Source organism: Macaca nemestrina, chromosome 4 (genome assembly GCF_043159975.1).
Source record: "Macaca nemestrina isolate mMacNem1 chromosome 4, mMacNem.hap1, whole genome shotgun sequence".
Classification (NCBI taxonomy): domain Eukaryota; kingdom Metazoa; phylum Chordata; class Mammalia; order Primates; family Cercopithecidae; genus Macaca; species Macaca nemestrina.
The window spans coordinates 35,873,621-35,899,340 of record NC_092128.1 but is presented as its reverse complement, the minus strand read 5'-3'; the positions used below and the strand labels follow the sequence as shown (position 1 = coordinate 35,899,340).

Genomic DNA, 25,720 nt, shown 5'->3' with positions numbered 1-25,720 from the left:
TGAAAAATATTTATTACAGCCGATCATGTGCTAGTTCAAAAAGCTACTTCAACAAGTTTTGGAAAACTGTTATGTAGACCACAGTTTCTGACCCCAGAAAAATTGTTAGAAAAAATTTAAAAGTAGTTAAAAATCTAATTTATTTTAAATTTCAAAACACATTTCTAAGCATCTTTTGAGTAAAAAAAGCTAGCATAATGGAAATCAGAAAACACAAAACAGAAAAATATGGAAAATAGCTAAAGTAATAGAAGCAAATTCACATCCTTAAATCCTTCCTTTGGAAGAGAGGAAAACTCTAATAAGGTAAAGGTCAAATTTTAAAAATTAGCAAAAGAGCAAGAGCATAAACACACAAATAAAGTAGACAGAACAAAGTAATAAAGAAAGAAAACTATTAATAATAATATGAAATATACATTAAATAGGGTGAAAAGAGTCAGAAGTTGGTTCTTTGACAAGACTTGTAAGACTAATAAAATAGATATAGTTTGGAAAGATTATTTGAAAAATGTTTTAAAGGCACAAGGAAAATTTTAGAAATAAAGACATATAACTATAAATACTGTAGAAATTAAATAGATATAAGAAAATATTACAAACTACCACACAGCAGTAAATTTAACATGGAACACATGAATTTCTTTTTAAAAATGCAACTGTTTGATGTTGAAATAGAAAATCTGAACACTCTTAAATCCAGGAGAGTAATAGAATAATTTTTAAGTACATATGCCTTCCACTTTCTCCTTGAGCAGCTAGCTGGGGTACAGAATGGACGGAGGGAGATGGGGGACCCATCTTGAATTACAAGGTTCCAGTGCTGGAAATGGCAGAGAAGAGATAGAAAGAGTCAGGGGCATGGTGACGAAGGAGCCACCATACCAGCCTATTTCTATCTTGTTGAAATTGTTGCTATTTTTGGTCTTCACTATGGTGACCAATCCATACCTTAACTAGTGCAGGTGATAAACCAAAAGAAAACAAGAGAATGATTAACACAAAATTTTGGACTATAGCTAACTCGACAAGGGGTTGGGGGTGATTGTGTAAGGAAAAGAGATAGAATCAGAGAAAGGCTCATGTAGATTTTAGAAATCGCATTCTAGTTATTAAGCTGGGATGTGGTATACATCATCTTATTCATTTTATTATTCCTTAAAATGTTTAGTCATGTTTTATAAATGCATATATGCATGAAATATTTCATAATCAAAATACAGAAAAATCAATTTGGAGACAAAATAAACATATTTCTTTTTGTAGAAAATACCACTAGAAGATGCATAGGAGAACACTGTTGAGTATTTCAAGAAACAAAATATAGTATTCAAATAAGTTATGTAGTGCGGGGACTTATTGTAGAGTTAAAGTACAGATATTGCCAATATGGTTGAGCAATGCTATTTGCTAGATAATATTTTAATAACACAAAATGCGAAGAACTAAGTTTTTGTATTTCATAAAATAAATATATATGGGAGAAACGATATTGTCAAAAATCAATAGTTTCTTTAATAGAAAAATGTTTTGTGAGAACACAACTAAGAATGGCCATCAATGGAGATAGCACTTTGACTCTAATAAAGATTGAAATCTGGAGTGAGGTCACGTTCACAGATTGTTGCTGTGATTCCTAAAGAGTGTGTGACAATCTCCCTCTCTCTCCTTGCTTACCTCTTCTATAAACATTCTGTATAAACCACTGCATGAATAAAAGGAGACACCTAAGTTGGGTCAGGTGAGGGTTGAGCAGGACTAATCACTGCCTTTGCCATCCAATTTCTCCCAGCTTAGGAAAATGGAAGAATAATGAAGGAGAGCCAACTGGTGTTTGTTATGTGATCTAAGCTAAAATACCTTTTTCATATCTGATCTATGAGCCAGATATTCCAGAATTAACATCTCCTTATTTGGCAGAACTAATGCCTGTAGTTTCTAATATTATGAACCATGTTTATTACTGTACTTACAAGACTCCTTTGAATTTCTGGAGAACATTAAAAAGTGTTGTCTTGTACAATTGGATTTTCAACCATAAGGCTTTTCACCCCCAAACTAAACAATACCTAATTAAAAGCAAGATGCAATTTGTTCAAGGATACTTTTTCTTTGAACTTTTCCCTTTGAGGAATTACAAGTTAAATTAAATTAATGAAAAACAATTATCTCAGATTTTTCATTAAAAGTGTACCGATTTTCCAGTCTCTTTCATTTGTAGATGCCTGGAGGTTTAGAAATTGAGCTGATGTAAAACTCTGGGGTGTCTCTTTGAATGATACTAATGCTTGCAGGGGAGGGAAAGAACTAGGAACTTTATTCCTCCTTTGGTATCTACAAATGGATTTTTGGATACCTAGAACTCATTTCCCATGGAAATGTTATGCGTGGTGGTTGGTTTACCGGTTACCCCAATGGAACCTGACAAATATATTCCCTCAGGTACTGTCAGTGTAATTTTAGGGTACTCCTTTCTTCTCCCGGTATCTTTTCTTCTCACAAATATTTCAGCTACTTTTAGGGGATACTGTGGGATTTATTGGCTTGGTAACTATTCACCACTTTATTTTGGGCAAATAGAGAGCTCAGTTAGTATTTGGGCCATGACCTATCATGAGAAGAGAACTTCGTAAAAGTTAAGTCATGGGACAAATCTCTTTTTTAGATATGCAGCATAGGAATGTGACTCTTTGATACAAATACTTTAAAATAAGATCCTGGACTACTAAATATCCATCATCTTCAACACTAACATCTAGTCTTTATCACCACCAGCAAAATTATCATCATTATTACCTGTATGAGAACTTTGCAGTTTTTTAACAAGAATTTTAGAGCTGATAAATTTTAGTTACAAACTACTTTTTTGTCTTTCTACCCAAAATGAAAGCAATCTGATCCATAGTGTTGACTTTATTTTTTTTTCTTTTTTTTAATTATTATTATTATTATACTTTAAGTTCTAGGATACATGTGCATAACGTGCAGGTTTGTTACATATGTATACTTGTGCCATGTTGCTGTGCTGCACCCATCAACTCGTCAGCACCCATCCACTTGTCATTTACATCAGGCATAACTCCCAATGCAATCCCTCCCCCCCCCCCCATGATAGGCCCCAGTGTGTGATGTCCCCCTTCCCGAGTCCAAGTGATCTCATTGTTCAGTTCCTACCTATGAGTAAGAACATGCGGTGTTTGGTTTTCTGTTCTTGTGATAGTTTGCTAAGAATGATGGTTTCCAGCTGCATCCATGTCCCTACAAAGGACACGAACTCATCCTTTTTTATGGCTGCATAGTATTCCATGGTGTGTATGTGCCACATTTTCTTAATCCAGTCTGTCACTGATGGACATTTGGGTTGATTCCAAGTCTTTGCTATTGTGAATAGTGCTGCAATGAACATACGTGTGCATGTGTCTTTATAGCAGCATGATTTATAATCCTTTGGGTATATCCCCAGTAATGGGATGGCTGGGTCATATGGTACATCTAGTTCTAAATCCTTGAGGAATTGCCATACTGTTTTCCATAATGGTTGAACTAGTTTACAATCCCACCAACAGTGTAAAAGTGTTCCTATTTCTCCACATCCTCTCCAGCACCTGTTGTTTCCTCTACCAATGAGTTTCTTCACAGAATTGGAAAAAACTGCTTTAAAGTTCATATGGAACCAAAAAAGAGCCTGCATCTCCAAGACAATCCTAAGTCAAAAGAACAAAGCTGGAGGCATCACACTACCTGACTTCAAACTATATTACAAGGCTACAGTAACCAAAACAGCATGGTACTGGTACCAAAACAGAAATATAGACCAATGGAAGAGAACAGAGTCCTCAGAAATAATACCACACATCTACAGCCATCTAATCTTTGACAAACCTGAGAGAAACAAGAAATGGGGAAAGGATTCCCTATTTAATAAATGGTGCTGGGAAAATTGGCTAGCCATAAGTAGAAAGCTGAAACTGGATCCTTTCCTTACTCCTTATACGAAAATTAATTCAAGATGGATTAGAGACTTAAATGTTAGACCTAATACCATGGAAAACCCTAGAGGAAAACCTAGGTAGTACCATTCAGGACATAGGCATGGGCAAAGACTTCATGTCTAAAACACCAAAAGCAACGGCAGCAAAAGCCAAAATTGACAAATGGGATCTAATTAAACTAAAAAGCTTCTGCACAGCAAAAGAAACTACCATCAGAGTGAACAGGCAACCTACAGAATGGGAGAAAATTTTTGCAATCCACTCATCTGACAAAGGGCTAATATCCAGAACCTACAAAGAACTCCAACAAATTTACAAGAAAAAAACAAACAACCCCATCAAAAAGTGGGCAAAGGATATGAACAGACATTTCTCAAAAGAAGACATTCATACAGCCAACAGACACATGAAAAAATGCTCATCATCACTGGCCATCAGAGAAATGCAAACCAAAACCACAATGAGATACCATCTCACACCAGTTAGAATGGCAATCATAGTGTTGACTTTAAATGTTTATCAGTTTGTTTCTTTGCTTCGTGTAGTTTGTTTTTTTTTAAGCAGCCAAAAATAACAGTATTTAATTTAATGGTTATGTTGTCCATAGTGACTTCTCTGAATTTTCTCTGATGGTTAACTAGACACTGGACACTTAGTGTAGCTTACATACAACATGAGTTATTTTACTCTAATTGTAATCATTTGATAAAAATATTAATGAATTTATTTATTTAATAAGCAAATATTTACTATTTACTCCAGAGCAGTCACTATTCAAGATATTTGTGATGTGTACTAGATGGACAAAAATCTCTGCCCCGTGAACCTTGCATTTTAGTGGAGAAAGAAGACAATGAACAAAATAAATAAAAATTAAGCAAATTACATATTCTGTAGGAAGGTGATACATGCTTTGGATAAAGTAGGGTAGAGTCATGAGGATTAGGAGAAAGGATATGGGATATGGTGGCTGCAATGAAATAGGGAGGTTAGGGTAGGTCTTGTTGAAAAGGTGACATTGAGCAAATGTTAAATGTGTATTTCTTAACTAATATTACTGCCATTGCTAAGTACAGAATTTATTTGGGGGCTATTTTTTTTCTACTTATTAAGAGCTTTCTACTTACTACACACTAAATTTTATATGGATCAGTGTATGTTATTGCCTTTGGGGGGAAATATTATAGTTCTAAAAATTGAAGTAAGCTTATTGATCAGCTTAGATTAATTTAATTATATTAGTAAAGAGATTTCAATTAAAATTTTAAAATCTTTAGCTTTGTACTAAATAAATGGTGCTTCAAATGAATAAAATTGTAGTAATTTCATTAGAAATAAATTTTATTTATTTTATTGCAGGAACATAGCAAAATTATGCAGATTACCAAAAAAAAAAAAAAAACTAAGCCTTTTATTTTCTTTCTCTTCCCTTTTTTCACTTTATTTTAAGTTTGGGGGATACATGTGCAAATATGTTATATAGGTAAACTCATGTCATGAGTGTTAGGCAGTGTTAAGAGGGAAAGTCATAACACTAAATGCCCACATCAAAAAGTTAGAAAGACCTCCAGTTAACAACCTAACATCACAACTGAAAAAATTAGAGAAGGAAGAACAAATCAATCCCAAAGCCAGCAAAAGGCAAGAAATAATCAAAATCAGAGCTGAACTGAAGGAAATTTATCCTCTCTGAAATTTAATTTATACCACTCTCCCCAAAAAGGGAGTAATATTTGTATTTTTTTTTGACTTGTAGGTCAAATTCAAAGTCAAACCTCACAGGATTTATTTTAATTCAATAGAATATCCCACCTACTTCAAGAAGAAAGCATAAGATCAATAGATCATGAGTATAAATATTTTTCCATTTTATGGTTAGATGAAGTAGATATACATTCTTCCATATAATCAGTGTTAAATTATATAAGGTAAATCTATCAAAGAACAGCTACCGTTTATTATAATTGCCACACAAACTATATATACATTTATTCATGAAAATATACCTGTAATTGTTAAAAATCAAAACATATCGTAAATGTACAATATATAAAATAATGCTCTCATGCATATCTTATAAAGAATAGTGCAGCAAAAAACTATTCCTGTTTTTATATAAAGCTAAATTTTTGTGCATTGCATTCCAGAAAGACCTTAGAATCAACATTCGAAAGCCTCGCTTTCCTCTCCTAAACTCAGATATTAATCTTTATTGCCAAAAATGCATCTCTGTTATCTTACTTTTCTCCATTGAAAGGTTATTCCTACCTCTGAGTTCTGCATTCTAATCAATGGCATCACAATCTATCACTCCCTAGTTTAGAGCAGTGGAGGCATCTCCTACATTTTTCTCCCTCATCCCCAATGTCTAATTAATAAAAAAGCTCAGTTGCTCAGTTAATCAAAAAGCTCACCACTGACTTTCCGGTTGTCCCAAGGGCAGAACTTACCATATTTCCCCGCAGCTTTAAGGTTTTGTGTTTTCCATAAAATCAACTCTAAACTCCCTTGTATTTGATGAAGAGATATTTATAACCTGCGCAAAGCCATACCATAATTTTATTCCCCACAACAGCTCATCTCTAGCATCTGCATTGTAAAGGTTTCCTGAAAAACCCCGTTCTTTACTTAGTTGGGTTTTTGAATTAGTTGTACTCTCTGATTAGAAAGCGTCTTCTTTTTACTCTTTTGCTTTCACTCATTCATTAATTGATAAAGATAACTACTTATTGAATACCTCCTTTGTGTCAGGCAATGGGAATGTGCCAGAGTTTAAAGTGCTGACAAGGTAGACACGTTCCTGCATTCATGAGTTCGCACTCTTCTGCTTGCACGCGCTCGCCTCTCATCTTCCCAGACTCAGATGTCTTTACATTATACGTCCTCCCTGCAATACTCCCAGATGGAACTGGTTGCTCCTGTCTAGAAGTGTTGGCTTCTGTGCATGCCTTTGTTGTGGTATTTATGTCAGATTTATTTTTATAAGTCCATCTTCTCCACTAGATTCTGAGCTGCTTACAATAAGGAGCTTACAATGCCTGGAACAGTATCTGGATAGCATATCAATTTGAAGGGTTTTGACTGAAACTTTTGGCCTTATGATAGAAAATTAGGTTTTCAAAGATGACCATGAGAAAGTTACTGAGTGCATGTATATTCTTTCTGTTTAGGTGTGCCAATTTTCACAACAGTTTTTAAAGCCCATTTCTAATGTATTATTCTATAGCATACCTGGCATACTGTTAATTTTTCATGTTTTAAAGGAATTACTTCTATCTCTAAAGATAGTATCTTCGTAAATATATATGCAATTCCCATCTTAAAAAACCCATAATATATTCTGTAGCTAATGGCTTAAAACGTATCTTTGTATTCATTTTCTCTTTACATAGAAATTGCTCTTTCTTAGATTTCTGTAATTAACAAGAGAGTTTTCTTTTTCCTGTTGAGCTACATGTTAATGCATTCCATGGCCAGAATGAAGAAATATATGTCCCACTTTCCTATTCCTAATGCCGTAGTTACTATAGTACTATTTCTATGCGGGATTTATTTTTCAGGTCTTGAGGTATATTGCTCCCAGTGCAATCTAATATAGTATTTTTATATTGATTTATTCTGGGGAAATGAATTCTATGGGATAGTTTACAAAGATCTTCTTCCCTCTTTTAATATCTAGAATGGCTACAACTCCTCCACCTGTATTTGACAGAAGCAACTCATGAATTCTGCACTGAATTTTTTAGTGTCAATGGAAGCACTAAAGATAATGATTTGTAATTACATGAATAGGAGTTGCTCCAAGTTCATAACCTGGAAGAAATGATGACGATACTCCTAATAAAAATCAGGCCATTAGGCCAGCAAGATTTCAATAAGAAAAAGATTTTAAAAAGCCCTACCTATCGGGTACTATGCTTATTACCTGGGTGAGGAAATAATCTGTATCTTAACCCCCCAAAACACACAATTCACCTGTATAACAAACCTGCACATGTACCCCTGTAACTAAAATAAAAGTTAAAAAAAAAAAAAAAGAAAATGAGGCAATATTCTGAGACTGGACTTATATTTCTTTAAACTACCTTGGCTAACTGCCATTATCCTAATTCTGATAAAAAGAGAAAATAATGATACTAATTTTCAGAGCATAAAATGGTTCCTATCCGGATGTCGATTCCCGTCTGTTCATGAAAGCTTATCAGACCATTACACCATGCTACTACTTAGTCAAGCAAAATAATTTATAGAGAAGGAAGCAAGTGACAGGTTTTAAAATGCATATGTATCTAACTATAGCTCTAGTATAATTTTGTATATAATTATTTAGAAAGAATCAAATTAATGTACCTTTTCCAACTCCACCTTGCTTGAAATTTTCCCTGTATCATTATTGCATCTGAAAAACAAATTGATCCAGTTATAATTTTATTAAAATAGAATTTGGAAAAATCCTAATCAAAATGTCAACATTCCTTACCCTGGAACTGGTTTTGTTTTCTCTTTCCTCTCATTTGTTTCATGTCCATTAACACTTTCTGCAAAACATTAAATAAAAGAAAAACAATGTAAATAAGGGGTTATCATTGGGTTTGCCTGTATGTGGATGCAAAAATGGAAGCATTAGTAGAAATTGAAAATTAAAAATTCACTGTGTACTAACATCACATTCATCTTAAAGTATTTTATAAATACAAGTATTCTCCCAACACTTTTTCACTGCATCAGTTTGTCAGAGCCAGAAATAATCACAGTGAAATTTGATGCTGTATCCAAACAGAATGTAGGAATTAAAGATTCCCAGTATTATGCAGGAAAGCCATTTCAGGACAGGAAAGAGTAACCTGGAGGTCTACTGATAAAGACATGAGAGAGTGTTCCATCAGTCTGGCTGAGGGATAGAAAAGGCATTCTTCTTTTTGCAAGCGAATAGAAATGTAACAATTTAGGTAAAATATTTATAGAAAACTATTTTTGTAGATACTGAGAACTATAGAGGGAGGAAGTTAAATTCACATCATGCATGTATGGACAGTTAATTCAAAATACAACTTAGAATTCTTGAGTTTATGTCTATTGCTCTAATGACTAAACCCCAGATTGGCCATATCAACATGCGATACCATCAATTTCTAGTCCGTGATTGGTAGATCCGTTGAAGTAAGTCATCTGAGTGGCCTCAACCTCTGCTTCGGCATTGATGATCTGCTGTGCTACAGCCTCTGCAATGGGCATCGCCATGGCAGCGGTCGAGGTGTTGCTGAGCCACATAGACAAAAAGGCAGTGCTGCTCATGAACCCCAGAGTCAGCCTGGAACAAGAGAGCCGTTAGTGTGGATCTGTGCTCTTAGCTTAACTAGCACCGTATTATTTAACTGGAAGATGTTTAAGATGTGGTTTGTGAGTTGGGAAATTAAGTCTTTCAAAACGTGGAAGGTTAAGATTCTGCCCAGATGATGAACTTGGAGTACAGTGACAGCCAGGTAGAAATCAAAGCTGCACATGGAAAAGTGGAGTTCTTAAGAGATTTGTCTGCCAGGGAGCCATGCAAATCTTCTCTTCAGAAACAGAAAAATGATTCAACCTAAACAAACTGCAAGTTGGTTATATGACATAACAGCTTATAATATTACACCAATATCTGAATGCTCTTCAGAGCTGACCACTTATCTTCAAATGCTAGTAAGATGAAAATGCAATCAACTTTCGAATTTAAGGTCGCTTATTTTTTCTTTTATCTTTTAGCCATAACTCTTGTTTGTTCATAGGGGTGTCAGGGAGGTACAAGGATGAAGAAAGATTAATATTTATAAAGCCTCTTTTTACTTGTTCACTATACTGATTCAATATAAGGTGGGTGGAGAAAATAGTGCAAGTCATTTACTAAAATGAGGTTTCTGAATTTTCTGTATATTCTATAATATATGCTCTCCTGAATCTGATATCCTTTCCTATTGTCAAGATCTGGGCACATACATTGTCTTCTTTTACAAAAAGAGTAGTTATTCTCCTTAAAAATAATATACCTAAGACTACAAAATTTTAAGCCATATCTATAAACTTTCAAAGTCACACTTGGGGAAAAAACTATCTCTTTTGAGTAGGCGGGCCTAGAAAATCATTTGGAAGCACACCTTTCTATATAGAGCAATTTGTGAAATAATCTGACACCCTTTTAAAACAGATGTACAAGAACAATGCCACACTGTAAGTTTCAGACTCAGATAAGGTGAACATTTTCAATGCATACAACCAAAAAGAAGAAAATGTATTAGGAATCTGCTTACACAAGAAATGGTTCTTGTAAAAAAAAAAAAAGAAAATTAAGAACTTTTAACTTCTTAAGGCATTATCAAGACAATAAATCTTCATATAAAAAATGCTGGGATCAGATAAAGCTTCTGGATGGTGAAAATGCCTTAAATTGAAAAGCCGCTTAGTGACATAATGGTCAGAACTTCTGCCCAACTGTGAAGTGCATTACACATCATCCTCTGGAACAGCCAGCAGAGGGTCAGGAAAAAGAGATACATTTCTATAGCACCCTAAAAGGCATGGAGCCCCATTTCATTGTAAGAGTGAGATGATGTCATTTTGTTTTTGTTTGTTTGTTTGTTTGTTTTGAGACAGAGTCTTGCTCTGTTGCCCAGGCTGGAGTGCAATGGTGCAATCTTGGCTCACTGCAACCTCCGCCTCCCAAGTAAAAGCAATTCTCCTGCCTCAGCTTCCCGAGTAGCTGGGATTACAGGTGCCTGCCACCACACCTGGCTAATTTTTGTATTTTTAGTAGAGACGAGGTTTCACCATGCTGGCCAGGCTGAACTTGAACGCCCCACCTCAGGCAATCTGCCCACCTCGGCCTCCCAAAGTGCTGGGATTACAGGCATGAGCCACTGCACCCGGCCAACATGTCTTAAACACATATGTGTTATACAGTTTTTAAGTCAAAAAAAATTGAAAATTTGTCTCATCTGAGTCACTGATTTTTTTTTTTTTTGTATTTAGCAAAACAATTTGCACCATAAATGAAAACACAGATGTGGCTATGCCCTAGAATGAATTATGCAATATAAGTCAATATAATATTCTGATTTTCAAAGAAAGATGAGAAGGGAAGAAACACCTAAGGATTTAATGCAAAATGCCACTATGCAAATGATTATGACAACGGAAATTTTCTTTAGCTTACATTCATGTTCTTAGCAAGAGGTGAAATAAAACCAAAATAGTCAATTAATTTTATCAGTCAAATGAGTGATTTCATATTCTATAGATGAAATGTCTTAATTGATTGTTTCACTTTGCAACAGTTGGTTTAAAAAGAAAAATATTCACCTTGGAATTTTTCTTCACACATTTGTATTTTGTCAGTAATGTCTTTGTCTTTGGTTTGTAACATCCTCCCTGATGATAAAGGACGCTCTTGAACTAGTTCTGAATATGTAATCAGCCAAATAAACGAGATAGGAGGAAAATCTACTCTGAAGTCTATCAATCTTATCTGTTGAGGTTCAAAGCTTCTCTCAGCTTTGACTTCTATGATGCATAAAAGATGAGAAAGTTGTGTGCACGTATTCCAACCACCCTGTAACTAGACCTGCAGTGAAAGTTGTTTTTTTTCCCCTCCTACAACTCAAGTACACTTTGTATCACTTTCATATTTGCAGAGGAAAAAAAATGTCCTAAGTCTGACTGTGATACAAAGAATTTCCTGGGCGTGAATTACTTATTTGGTTATTTGCTATGCACAAAAATGGTTTGTTCATCAGGTAAACTGGAAGCAGTAAATGCAGTACTTACCATGCAGGATTTACACCGACTATCATCACCATTTTCAGAGCAATTCTCTTGTGCAAATTCCATTTTTCTATGGATGTTGCTAAACAGATAACTCCAATTAGCAGTAGGTGAAAATCCTTGAAATAGGCAGATGCCACCTGAAATAACAATTAAACCCATGATTATTCACTTTGGTGGGGAAAAATAACATTGCACAAGAAAGACATTATTATGCTGCTGTTAACTTTGACCTTCAACCGCATAATCTTTCTATTTTGTTGAGAAAAATGTAGACGTGTTTGAATACAAATTTAGACATATTCTATATTCTTACTCAGAAATGGTGTTAAGGAAAAGTACACAGAAAAAAGAGTACTCAGGGTTTTTAAATAGCTGAGTAACATCAGGTAAGTGCCTTCTATGAGTCACATCAGGCAAGTGCTTTTCTATTGGGGTTAATTTGTTTATGTATCTATAGTGGAATGGCAATGACTGTGATTTGGGAAAGTTTTCAATCAAACTCCAACTTGCTACTGTCTTCATCATGACCCATTATGCTGCAACTGCAGTCACGCCTTTATATATTGAATTATTTTACTTTCAAAATTACTTTGTATAAGGCCAGGCATGGTGGCTGACACCTGTAATCCCAGCACTTTGGGAGGCCGAAGCAGGTGGACCACTTGACATCAGGAGTTTGAGGCCAGCCCGGGCAACATGGTGAAACCCCATCTCTACTAAAAATACAAAATATTAGCCAGACATGATGGTGCATGCCTGCAATCCCAGCTACTTTGGAGACTGAGACAGAAGAATTGCTTGAACCCAGGAGGCAGAGGTGCAGCAAGCCGATATCGTGCCATTGCACTCTAGCCTGGGTGATGAAGTGAGACTTCATCTCAAAAAAAAAATTATTCAACAAATACCCTCAAATGAAACTCAACATTTTAAGCCATTTTCAGTCAACACCATTCAGAGATTAGTAAAGAACCTAGAACTTTAAGCAACCATTTGCAGCAGTACTTCTTAAAGAATACTCTGAAATACGTTAGGTACATAATCTTTTTTTTAAAGCATTGTGTAATTGACTAAATTGAGAAAACAGAATTTTGAAATACCAGAATTTTCTCTCCTATAGGCCTTTGCAAAAACCTTTAAACAATAGTGTATAGTGTCATTTTTAAACAGGGGGATATTATATCCTGCATATTTTTCAGATTTATTTAATTATTAAAAACATTTTTATTTAATTTTTAGGTGGAGCACTTCATGGGACTGGTATTCAAGAGAACTTTAAGAAACACTTGGCTAAACTGAATCACAAGGCTGTGCTGAAAAGAGGATTATAAGAGTAAATACCCCTCTAAAAAAAATCAAACAATAGCTAATAGAAGGAATGGAAGGGTTGGAATAAAACCATTCTAATGTTACAAAATAACAAAAAGGAAAATCAATTCTTATGATAATTTTGCTGTATTAAATTATATCTGCATTTTTAACATAACTTGCTAAGCTTGGCTTAGTTTCAATAAAAAGCAAAAATTGATAATTGTCCTTGAAATTAAAAGTATGCAAGTGGACAACTTTTATATTGTATTAAATGTTCATTTATGATGTTTTTCAAGGTTTATATCTATCTCTTTACATTTTGTAGTAGTTGGATAATAGAAAATAATTATATCAATTTCCTTACTATTTCATTTATTACTCACTGAAAAATTATCTGTATGTACCAAAAATATTATAGGAACAGAGAATACATTAATAAATGCTTCATATATTTTTTCCTCCTTGCACCTCTTCAATTCTCGAATATCAGGCCTTTCTAAATAGGTCCTATTATTTTTCTGTATCATAGAGCCCTGTTTGGTTTTTTCATAGTATACATATTACATAAATACTGTTTGTTTATGTGCTTATTGTTTTCTGTATTATACCATAAAGTCCCATGAGGACCAGGAATCTGTTTTGCTAGCCAAACCAGGACTCTGTTTTGCTAACCATCACGTATTTTGCACCTAGCATAATGCTGGTACACAGTAGGAGAGCTTGGTAAATAGCACTGAAAGAATCAGGGAGGGAGGGACAATGAATAAGCTATGGTCTGTGAGCTCTAAAATCCCAATTTTCTATACTCTGTCCTCTATCTCCTAGGCTCCTAACTCTTTCAACTCTTACTCTAGGTATAAGTATTTCAGTATATTAATTTACCAGTGCCTCCAGAGTCAGGAAGTTTTTTTTGTTTGTTTGTTTTGTTTTGTTTTTTCTCGCTGGTTCTATACCTGCCTCTGAATTTTTTTTTTTTTTCTGACTTGAAAATCCAGTTATCTCGGTCCTCCAAAATGCTGGTATTCCACAGGGTTCTGTCTATAGTCTTTATAGTCTTCTTGCTTTATCCATCCAATGACTGAATTTGAAGGATTCAACTTTATAGGACTAAAATAATGCCTGGCACATACATGGGGGCACTCAATGAATATTTGTTAAATGAATGTTGACTACACCGTGGTCTTTATTTCCACACAGATAAGTCTTCTGAGTTTCAGACTGATATGTCCAACTGTTCATGTCCATTTGAATTTCCCACAAACACCTACAATTCAACATACGTCTTCTCACTCCCCATCCTTCAAACACATTCTCCCTTTGTGGTTAATGTAAATGTTGCCCAAGACAGGGACCTAAAGGTCAGCCATGATTCCTTTTTCACTTCCAATATAAGTCTTATTATTCCTAGGTCCTTCATATCTTTAAAATTTGTCCCTTTTTCTCTGTTTATACATGACAACCTTGATTAAGCTCCTCGCTATTTCTCACTTGGCTGCTGTATGATCGATCTCTTTTGATCCACTCCATACCATTGTCATAGCCTCTTTTCTAAAGTGTAAATCTGGTCACATAATTGTCCTTCTTATACTCCTTCAGTATAGTTTTTAAGACCTTCACATAGTTTTAAAGACCAAATCCAATATTTTCAACATGTCATAAAAGACCCTTCATCATCTGGTCCCATTTCACCTCTCCAATTTAGTTTTTTGCCACTCCACTCTACTTCTTCCTATGTATTTAGTTCCCCAAACACAGAAGTGCTTTAACATTTGCTTGTAATTTAACCTGGAATGACCCTCTCCCCTTGTCTTGGATACTTCTAATCTTCCTTCATGGAAGATGTCAATTCTTCTAAGATATCTTCCCTAGGAACCTAAACTGGATTAGATAATATCTCCCTTTTTATAGTACTTCTTAATTTATATATTGATAATTTCTCCATTTATTTATCCCCTTTATTACACTAGATGTATTTTGAAGGCCAGATGTATCTTATTAATAATTGTTTTTATGGACTTAGCACATGCCTGGCACAAATTGACACTCAATAGATGTTAAATTTAATAAGTCCCTACACTCAAGGAGCTTACAAGCTATTAGATGAGAAAAAACAAGTTAACAAAAAGTGCAATAAAGTATTATAGGTGCTTGAATGAAACCTCTCCAAAATATAATTCAGATTTTAAAAGTAAGTGGGGTGATAATTTTTTTCCTAGAGGGATTTGGAAAATCTTCTTACAGGACCTGATCCTCGAGTTTATTATTGAAAAATGAATAAATATTTAAGTTTTCATTTTCCCTTATCTCTTTTGCAGTTTGGCTCATGGAAATAAGCCCTATTGACTGCTGTGGTCTAAATGTTGGTGTCTACCACCCAAATTCATATGTTGGCACCTAAAAGGAACCAAACATGTTCGCTCCAACATCATGAATGGAATTGGTGCTTTTATAAAAGGGCCCTGAGAGAGCTCCCTTGCCCCTTCCATCATGTGAGGATGCAGCAGCAAGATGCAGCAGAGAGCAAGCAGAGAGCAGCAGAGAGGATGCAGCAGAGAGCAAGCCCTTACCATACACCCAATCTGCCAGTGCCATGATATTGGACTTCCCAGCCTCCAGAACTGTGAGCAATAAATATCTGTTGTTCATTTACCCAGCTTAATGTATTTTGTTATAGCAATCTGAACGGGCTAAGATACCCTATTCACCAATACTCTGAGAATGAAATGAAAGAATAAATGCAGAATGACTTAAAAATACAAATAAATGCATAGAAGCAAGCCATTATTAGTAAATGATTAGACACAGAAAGAAGTCCAAGACTATGAGACATTCTTGTTGTTACTGATTTGGGTTATATGAGGAGTAAGCATCTTGTAGAGGGCCAAGCAATAAATATTCTAGACTTTGTTGGCCATATGGTCTTCACTGTAATTATTCAACTCTGTCATGGCACAAAATAGCCAAAGGCAGTATGTCAATGAATGACTATGGATTTGTTCTAATAAAAAGTTTATTTTAAAAATTAGGCAGCAGGCTGATTTGGCCCTCAGGCCCACAGTTTGCCAGTTTTCTCAATAGACCATGCAAACAAACTATAGCCTGCAGTCCAAATAAAATTAAACTTCAGAAAAAAATTTCACATTCTCTGTTTTCATTGTAGTACCTATTCTATGGTTTTCATCAGAGTCAGAATATTTGAGTAGAAACATTAGCTACAGGCAGATGTGTTTGTTATGGCCTACTTGTCCAGGAGGTAATAGAAGAAGGTACTGTTGGTTTGTAAATTACACTGATAAATATAACTATTCTCAAGGCAAAATTGATATGTCAAATAAAATTTCTAATAATATTTGATATCTATTTGCAAAATAAACATAGTTATATTTCTGTTTCAGAATAGGATTTCATCAAAAAACACGGACTTTTGCAATCAGAGTACCTGAGTTCTCTCTTAGTTATGTAATTTACCGGTTCAGCAACCTTTCTACAAATCAATAAATAGTTCTAAAAGTTAAATATTACCTCACACCAACTTAGTGAATTAAATGATATAATATTTTTTAAAAGGTGCTTTGTTAATTATTAGGTTGTTTTGCTAAATCCAATAGTCAATAACTAGTTTTCACATTAACTGACTTATCAGCAGATTTGACACACATAGTCATTGCCTCATCTTCAAAACACTTGCTTGACTTGGATTACAGGCTCACACCCTCTCCTGGTTCTCCTCCTACCTCAATAACCTTTTCTTCTTAGTCTCTTTGGCTAGTGCTTTCTCTTCTCATTTACCTCTTAGTCTTGTAGCTATGCAGAGGTCAGTTCTTTCTCCTCTTTGCTTTTCTATCTTCATTCACTCCCCAAGTGATCTTATCAAGTCTTAGGGCTTTAAATACCATCTATATTTTGATGAATCTCAGATTTATATCTGCAGATTAGCTCTCTCCCATGAACTCTGGACTCTTTTGTATTCAACTGCCTACTCAATATCTTCACTTGAGTATTTCAAACTTATCTGTCCAGCACTGAACTCTAGGTATCAGCCCCTCTCCTAGAGTAAGACTGCACTTCCCATCATCTTCCCATTTCAGTTGATAGCAATTCCATTTTCCCAATTGTCAGATAAGCTGTGAGGCATCTTTGACACTTTTCTTCCAACCATATGCCATATCTAATCAATCTGGAAAGTTTGCTGATTTTATCTTCACATTTTATCAACAAGACATTCGATATCTCTATTACTGCCCTTGGTCTGAATTACCATGGTCTCTCACCTACTGCAATAACCTACTGTTTCTTTCTTTCTGTCTTGTTTCTCAACACAGCAGCCCAAATTATCCTTTTTAAAATCAAAGTTAAATTGATCATGTAACTTTTGTGCTCAAAACTCTTCAGAGGATCCCATTTTATTCAATGTTAAAATCTTGCAATGGCCTAGTTTGACCCTGCCTGGTCCATTGCCTCATTACATTACTTACCTGACCTAATCTATCATTCTCCTCTTTAGTTACTCTCTTCCAATTACACTGCAGATATACCTGCAATAAGGTCTTTGCACTGGATGTTACCTCTTCTGCAATAGTCATTCTCCAAATATTCAAATGGCTAACTCCTTCATTTCCTGTCTTTGTTCAGGTATCACTATCTCAAGGAGGTCTAACCTGACCACCTTATTTAAAATTACCACTCTCTCTGGTCCCCATTATCCTGTTGCATTTTTTCCATAACACAAAATTACCTTTCTAGCTCACTATACTGTATAATATTTCTATTTATCAGATATATTATTCATTGCCTCCTTTCCTCTAGAAAGATAGGAAATATTTTGCCTGTTTTTATTCATTGGTATGTTCCCAAATCCCTGGAAGGGTACTACCAGGTGAATATCTATTGAATCACTGAAAAATACATGACATTATATATATATATATATATAATATATATATGTGTGTATATATATGTGTATATATATGTGTATATATATGTGTGTATATATATATGTGTATATATATGTGTGTATATATATATATCTGTACATGTGTATTTTCACATTCATATATGTAAAATTTATATATAAATATTTTTGATGACAATAATATTAATGCTTGTTTTGAAATATCAAATTGAACATACTCTACATACTTTAGCATTTCAGGTTCAGTTCAACAAATACGAGAAAAGTTTAACATTTGTTGATAGTCTTCAAATATAGTAATGGGCTCAGCAAGATACCAGTATTTAGGATTGGCTTAAAAAATAGGTAAAGTGATAACTATGATGGCCAAAGAGAGAGGTGTTTAGGGCTCTAAACTTAGATGAGGGCATTAATGACATGGTATCCTACTCAGTGACAGATCTGAGATTCAAAGATGCTGCAGTGGCCTGGAATTATAGTTTAAAACTCTCAAAACAAACTTTAACTGTGAATATTAAACCTCATAAGAATGCTTGATACTTAGTTTGTATCATTGTTTAACATACATTATTTAATTTGATCTTGACAACAATGGGTTATGTAGCATTATCATATTCTACTTACAGATGATAAAAAAAAAGAGTTATTAAAGGACATGATCAGGGTCCTCCAAGTAAACGGCAACAAATGTCAAATTCTAAGCTCAGGCCTTATGACTAAATCTCTAACTGATTCATAATAGACTGTAGCTTTGGTCAGCTAACTTATTAGGAAAAGGTAAGTTACTCTGTTGGGAAAAAGGATCGCAATTCTGAAGAACAGTTTTCTCCACTAAAAGTTCTGAGGACTATGATTTGCTGCAAGTTCCAGTTAAACTTACAAGGTGAAGAGAATCACATAAAGTTTAAAACAAACTTAGGCTGAAATGCCATAGGTAAGACGATAGGCTAATTTACCTTTGCAACACTCCAAATATTTCTAGAATCATCTATTCACTTTTGTGAATGTATAAATAATACAATTGGCTAACATATATGGAGTACTTACTATGTAATGAAATTTACATTTATTAACTCATTTAATTATTAAGTCTCATTGACAAACTAGAGTTAGTTTCAGGAAGAAAAAAGAAGATGGTGGTGTTGATGGAGTTGGAAATGGCAGATTTGAGGATGGGAGTTGAGGTCTGGAAACCACTAAGACTCAAGGTGGGAAGAAATAAGGAGGAAATGATATTAGTTTTCAAATTCAAGCAACACTGTCATGCAAAAAAGTGAGGTTTGTTTATGAAGTTCTACATGTTAGAAATAAGTTTAATGAGTCTGTTACTGAGTTTCAGATGTGGGCTCAATAAAGCTGAGTTATTTATGAGTTAAAATTATTCAAAAATAATGTGTATCTCCTTAAGGGATATTAGAGGCCCATAATCCAGAAAGCCTTTAAACACTTTCTGAATGATCTCATCTGTAAGAGATATTGGATGGGATCCCTGTTCTGGGGGAGAAGTGACCAAGAAGAATTCCCTTTCAAATCTAAGATTCTATGACTGTTAAATTAGTCTGGGGATAAAGGACTGCTGGGCAGGTGTCTGCAGTCAGAGTGATGCAAAACTGCCATTGGCACCTACAATTTTGCTGCCTTTAGTCAGGCCCTTACACACCAGAAAGAGGCAGACATATATATCCTCGGCAGCTCCTACGAAGTCAGCCCTTCCCAGGTACTCTTTCCTCCTGCTTCCCTCTAATGTTTGTATGTCTCTTCCCGTAACAGCTTGTTACAGAAATGCCCCATGAGTCCAGTGAATCTCACTTCTACTTCAGCCTCTTTTTAACAGTCAGTTTAGTCAGTTTTATTGTTAATAAACCATAAGAGACAAATGTATAACTCTTAAACATACCTATCTCTGGACACAGAACCATCCAAGCCTGTAGGACAGGGGTTAAAAATTTGACACCCTATTTTTAACAACTCATCAACCCCTTCTTTTTTTAATTCCCGATATTGAAAGCCATAGAGCATGTTGAGGCATTTAAGATGCTTAATAGATTATAGCTCTGAGATTCCTTGGGGCAGCAGAATGTCAGCCTGGAGGCAAGAGGAACTGAAGCGCAGCCCTGGCCACTCTTCCAAATCAATGGTCATTAGATAGAAAAGACTCAAAGTTATGTGGGAGGGGAAAACCCAGGTAGAAAAAAGGAGCGGAGAGGATAAAAAGTGCAAAAAGATCTACTGGGGCTCCAAAATCAGGAAGAAGGACATGAAAATAAAGAAGGGAACCATTCCTTTCACAGGAAGAAATGTAATCAAGGGTTAATTAAAAAGAAAATGAAAGACGGGTGAGCCGCAAGAGAGCAATGTTAGACCCAGGCAGAAGATGGAAGTCCAAAGGTGATAAACTGCACTGACTGGCATCTCTAACTTAGCATCTCTCTTGAGACTGTTTCAGCTGTGGTTTAGATAGTTGTTTTCTGGGTGGCTGGAGACTGTTTTCAATGCATTTGGGAAACCAAATCCACTTTCTTCAGATGGGTACTCTTAGATTGTATAGAACCAATAAACACCTCTTAGTATGAATAAACTCCTGGAGCTATACATGAAAATTAGTTTGGCTTTATCTTTGTAAATGGCGGGTTTCTGGAAATGAAAACAGGGAAACTTTTTCTTCATTAAAAACAAAATTGTTTTTCCAACACCGTGAGGCTGAATTCTGCTGAATATAAAAAGCTTATGGAGGATGTCAACAAATTTTCCTGTTTCTGAGAGGGAGGCGCCAGGCATAGATGTCAGTGAGAGAAGAGGGGACATACATTTCTCCTACTGACATGTATGAATCAAGAAGTTGCAGCTTGTGTTTGTTCTTTGAAGGTGGGCACACATGCAGAATGCCAGAGAGGAGAAATAGTTGGAAGTTTGGGGGACTTACATGGAACCTTACCAACGGGATGGTTTCTCCCTTTAAAAATAACTTTTCTCAATGGAAATCTCAGTACAAAACAGGGAATCAACTTATGACTTTGGCAAGAGGACTTACCTTCTTAGAAGGCATGATTCCCAACATGGGGAACATTAAACTAGGTAGCAAAGCTGTTACCGACAGAGGCAATGCTTCTGTAAGCCAAAATATGGCGACCACGAAGAGTATGTAGGCACATTCTGTTTCCTGGTAAGAACAAATGCAAAGCAAAAGGTGATATCATGAGACTGGAGAAGTCAACATTCAAACACAAACATGATTGCTTAATAGAGCCATGTCACAGAGAAAGTAAGAAGATCCGAAGACCTCTGCATCTTTGAGTTGCCCCCAAATATTCATTTCTTAGAAGTTCTAAGAAGCAAAATTTAATAAACATAAAAAACTAAAGACAGAAAGAAATCCCCATTCATTACATTTATTTCACATTTCCCTCAAAAGAGACAACATCATCTAGTCCATCTTCTTGCTCAGATTAGTGTATATAGATGTTTGTACTCACCTTCATTTGGCCTGTAAAATGCACTCCCCCATACTTCTGGAGTACAGAAATAGCCAAGTTACAGCCTTTCCCCTGGGGGCAGGAACCTACCTTCTAACTGCATTCCTTAGTGTCTGGTTGAGTGGGACCCAAGCACTCCTGCCTTCCTCTCCTTCTAACTAAAAGGAGAAAACCAACCTAGGAGTAACCTTTGCAGTACTGCGTCTCAGAGAAAAGACATGACAAGTTGTGTGGCATGGATGAGCCTGAATGCTACTCTTAATAGGATCTGTTGCTTTGCTTAGTATAAAACTATATGTTCCTGTTTTAGGGCATTGTTAAGAGATGGTCAAACTTTTATCATTATATTTAACTTATATAGATAACTTTGGTATGAAATCACCTGGAATGTTCTAAGTATTTAGTAAAGGTTAGCAGCTATCAAATGGCGCTATTTTGCTCTCACACTGCTTACTCTCTGCAAATTCTGAGTTACATTTGAAAAATTTATAAGAACTGCTGTTTAGGTTGAATTAAGCTATTTATTTAGGCTTTTATTTATGTCTAGCACTGCTGCTTTCTGATTCACCTGGCTCAGGGTGAGTCCTTGGGGCTTGTGGTTTACTTGACCAGCATCCCTACACTTCCAGTGCATTTCTAACATACCCTTAATAAGCCAGGATTAGGCAATACCTTTATTGTGTTATCTATTTAAAGGAGAAAGAATAAAAGTGTTTTGATGTTGACAGTTTCATACAGAGTCTGCTTCTACCATCTTGATAAACAATAAAACAACGAAACAAAGCTGAGCCTTGACTGGATCTTCCTAAACAGCTGTAGAAAGAATTGTGAATACTAGCTTAATTAAAAATGCCAGTATGGAAGAAAGGTTGTGCATTTTCTCTTAATGAGAATGCATGGGTAGCCTGAAAGTTCATTCTTATGACTTTATGTTTTCCATCATACTTGTAAGAACCTAGGTTGCAGAGATAAAACGGAGCACTTTTTATTTTGCTCTCTAGTTACAACTAGCCACTATCTTGATCCTATTTATTCCCCAATCATTATATCTCTCAAATCTGCCCCTCTACTCACTTCCTCCACTGTAGGCAAAACTATTCCAATATCAGGTCACTTTCCAAGAATCCATTTTGCATTTGGCACTCCCTTGCATAAAGCCAGAGTAGAGGCCTAGCCACCCTGACAACTGTCTGGAGCACCAATCTATAAGGGTCTGCTAAAACATCAAAAAGTAAATAGAATACAAGGTGCTAGCTGGTTCTGTTCACCATATACACCCCCTGCCATAAGTGTTGAACATCCATGTCAACATGGGTCTTTGGGTGGAGAGTCACGGTCCACTCAGATGGTACAACTTTGGTGACAGAATAAAAAGCAAAATTTCAAGAATCACATTATTACCTGGCCCAGACTCCTTCCGTATTTTAAGTAGCTCAGTCCTGACTTAAATCAACCAAAAGTCAGTGACTTTTAGTTGTTTATTGAAAACAATTGAAGAATCCTCATTTTGCATTCAAATCCACCTTCACTCTGACTATAATGTCTTATCGCAACACCTCCTGACATCAGTTTTCTATATCCAAAGAATCTTCTTTACACACTTTCTTGATATTTGAGTTCTGATCCTTGTTCCTCATAATGCATCCCTTTCTCTGAACTCTAATTCATAGTGTTCAGTCAGTGGGTATACCAGCAAGCCCCCAGATCCTTTACGTGCTAGTTTCTGCCTGCCTGTGCTCACATTCTAGATCCTTTGACCGTGTTTGATCATTTGGATGAAGCAGTCACAAGCTGATGGACAAGTCTAGCAAGGCAATTCTTTGTATTTGATTCACAATGTTATAAGTCTTTGTGCTTAATTTGAGTCAGGATTTACAAATCAGCAGGTTTAGTGTTAAAAGTAAAGTCTGAATTCCTTCTATTAACAAACTGAGATATTTGGTAACATTGGGATCATATTCTTCCATGGCAACAGTTCTCCAGGGTCACCTTTAGAGATTGACTTGTATTTTTTCAGTTCTATACAGTACTACTATATTAATTCACTTATTCTCTTACATCCTCAGCTTTTGTCAGCATTTTAGTAAAATATCTGGCAGGAAAAAGGTTGCCTATTTGCTCTGCCTTTCAAATATTGCTTTGTCATTCAAGAATCAACACTTAGATTGCACATTTGGACTTCTCCCCTCTGCCGCTCTGTGAGGTTGATGAACCAGCAGTGTCAGCATAATCTGGGCACTTGTGAGGAATGTAGGACATCAAGACCTTCCCCAGACACACTGAATCAATCAGCATTTTCAAGCTCATAAGGTTATTCTTATCTAGGCTAAAGTTTGAGAAGTACTGGGCTATACCCTTTTCCAGACCTTCCCTTTCATCTTTAAATCTGGTTCCAGAAACTTGCTTCCAAGTAGTTTCCTTTTGCCTAAGCTGAATCCCTGAATGTATAACCCATTTGGAAAACTTGTCCACCTTTTGATTTGCAGTTCAAATTTATGTCTCATCATGGAGTTTACCCTGCACACATATGTACATTTTGTATTTTTTCATAGGAGTCCCAGTGGATTATAATTGCAGCTAGCTAAAGCACCATATCTGCATTGTCTTTGATAGCTGCCTTCCCATAATTTGTGGAAATTGTCCCCTTTTTTCACATCTGAAGAAAACCAAAGGTCTGGAAAAGGAGGAAGACAGAGTTACTCCCTTCTGAGTGCTCTTTTCTTAAAACCTTATTTTTTTATTGACGTGTAAAATTGTATGTACTGTATTTATCATGTACAACGTGATGCTTTGAAGTATCTGTGCATAGTGGAATGACGAAGTCTAGCTAATTAATATGCACATTCCCTCACATCATTATTATCTTTGTGCTGAGAACACTATATCCACTCTTTTTAGCATTTTTCAAGAATACAAAATGTTATTAACTACAGTCACCATGTTGTATAATAAATCTCTCAAGTTTATTCCTGCTATCTTTTGACCAGTATCTCCTCAGTCCCGACACCTGATCTCCCCAGACCCTGGAAACCACAAGTTCACTCTCCACTTCTATGAGATCAACTTTTTTAGATTCCACATGAGTGAGATCACGTGCTATTTGTCTTTCTGTTCCTGGCTTATTTCACTTAACATATCCTTCAGGTTCATCCATGTTATAACAAATGACAGGATTTTTTTCATTTTATGGTTGAATAGTATTCCATCCTCTGTGTGTGTGTGTGTGTGTTTGTGTTTGTTTGTGTGTGTGTGTGTGTGTGTGTATACATATCATATTTTCTTTATCCATTCATCTGTTGATAAACACTTAGGTTGATTCCATATCTTGGCTATTGTGACTGGTGCAGTAATAAACATGGGAGTGCAGATAGCTCCTCGATATACGTTTGGATATGTATCCAGTAATGACATTGCTGGATCATACAGTAGTTCTATTTTTAATTTTTTGAAGGAATGCCATATTGTTTTTCATAATGGCTGTACTAAGTTACATTTCTGCAAACAGTGTTCACATCCTGGCCAACACTTGTTATAATAGCCATTCTAACAAGGGTGAGATAATATCTCACTGTGGTTTTTGTTTGTATTTCTCAGAAGAGTGAGGTTGAGCAATTTTTCATGTACCTGTTGGCCATTTGTATGTCTTCTTTTGAAAAGTCCATTCAAATTTTTTTGCTCATTTTTCAATTGGGTTATTTGCTTTCTTGCTATTGAGTTGTTTGAATTCCTTATATATTTTTGATATTAATCTCTTATCAGAATAATAGTTTGCAAATATTTTATCCTAATCTCTAGGTTGTCTTTTCACTCTTGATTTTGTCTGTAGTGAAGAAGTTTTATTAGTATAATGTAATCCCATTTGTCTATTTTTGCTTTTGTTGCCTGTGCTTTTGAGGTCATATCCAAAAAATCATTGTCTAGGCCAATGTCATGGAGCTATTCCCGTGTTTTATATTCCAGTAGTTTCAGAGCTTTTGGTCTTATATTTAGTTATTTAATTCATTTTGAGTTGATTTTTGCATATAGTGAGAAATATGGTTCTGATTTCATTCTTCCGCATGTGGATATTTAGTTTTACTAACACCATTTATTGAAGAGACTCTCATTTTCCCATTGTGTGTTCTTGGCACCTTTGCTGAAAATCAGTTGGCTGTAAATGTACAGATTTATTTCTGTTTTCTCTGTGGTTTAATTGGTCCACCTGTCTGTTTTTATGCCACTGTCATGCTGCTTTG

At 35.5% G+C, this 25,720-nt stretch overlaps 1 protein-coding gene and 1 long non-coding RNA gene across 5 annotated transcripts in view; one reads left to right on the top strand and one right to left on the bottom strand.

Moving 5' to 3' along the window:
* Positions 1 to 25,720, top strand: part of LOC105475110 (uncharacterized) — a 316,642-nt gene that overhangs the window by 271,765 nt on the left and 19,157 nt on the right. For both annotated transcript variants that reach the window (XR_011622007.1, XR_011622006.1), the window contains 2 exons: positions 13,029 to 13,122; positions 15,416 to 15,720. This is a non-coding gene — a long non-coding RNA (uncharacterized lncRNA). The remainder of the gene's footprint in view (positions 1 to 13,028; positions 13,123 to 15,415; positions 15,721 to 25,720) is intronic.
* The window catches only part of LOC105475119 (solute carrier family 13 member 1), a 119,330-nt gene that overhangs the window by 79,691 nt on the left and 13,919 nt on the right, over positions 1 to 25,720 (bottom strand). For all 3 annotated transcript variants that reach the window (XR_011622005.1, XM_011730132.3, XM_011730128.2), the window contains exons 2-6: positions 21,044 to 21,172; positions 11,793 to 11,929; positions 9,116 to 9,303; positions 8,473 to 8,530; positions 8,343 to 8,391 (exon numbers count right to left, since the gene is read on the bottom strand). Coding sequence is in view for 2 of the 3 variants with exons in the window: in XM_011730132.3 (XP_011728434.2) it covers positions 8,343 to 8,391; positions 8,473 to 8,530; positions 9,116 to 9,303; positions 11,793 to 11,929; positions 21,044 to 21,172 (561 nt within the window). In the remaining variant the exon portion in view is untranslated. The remainder of the gene's footprint in view (positions 1 to 8,342; positions 8,392 to 8,472; positions 8,531 to 9,115; positions 9,304 to 11,792; positions 11,930 to 21,043; positions 21,173 to 25,720) is intronic.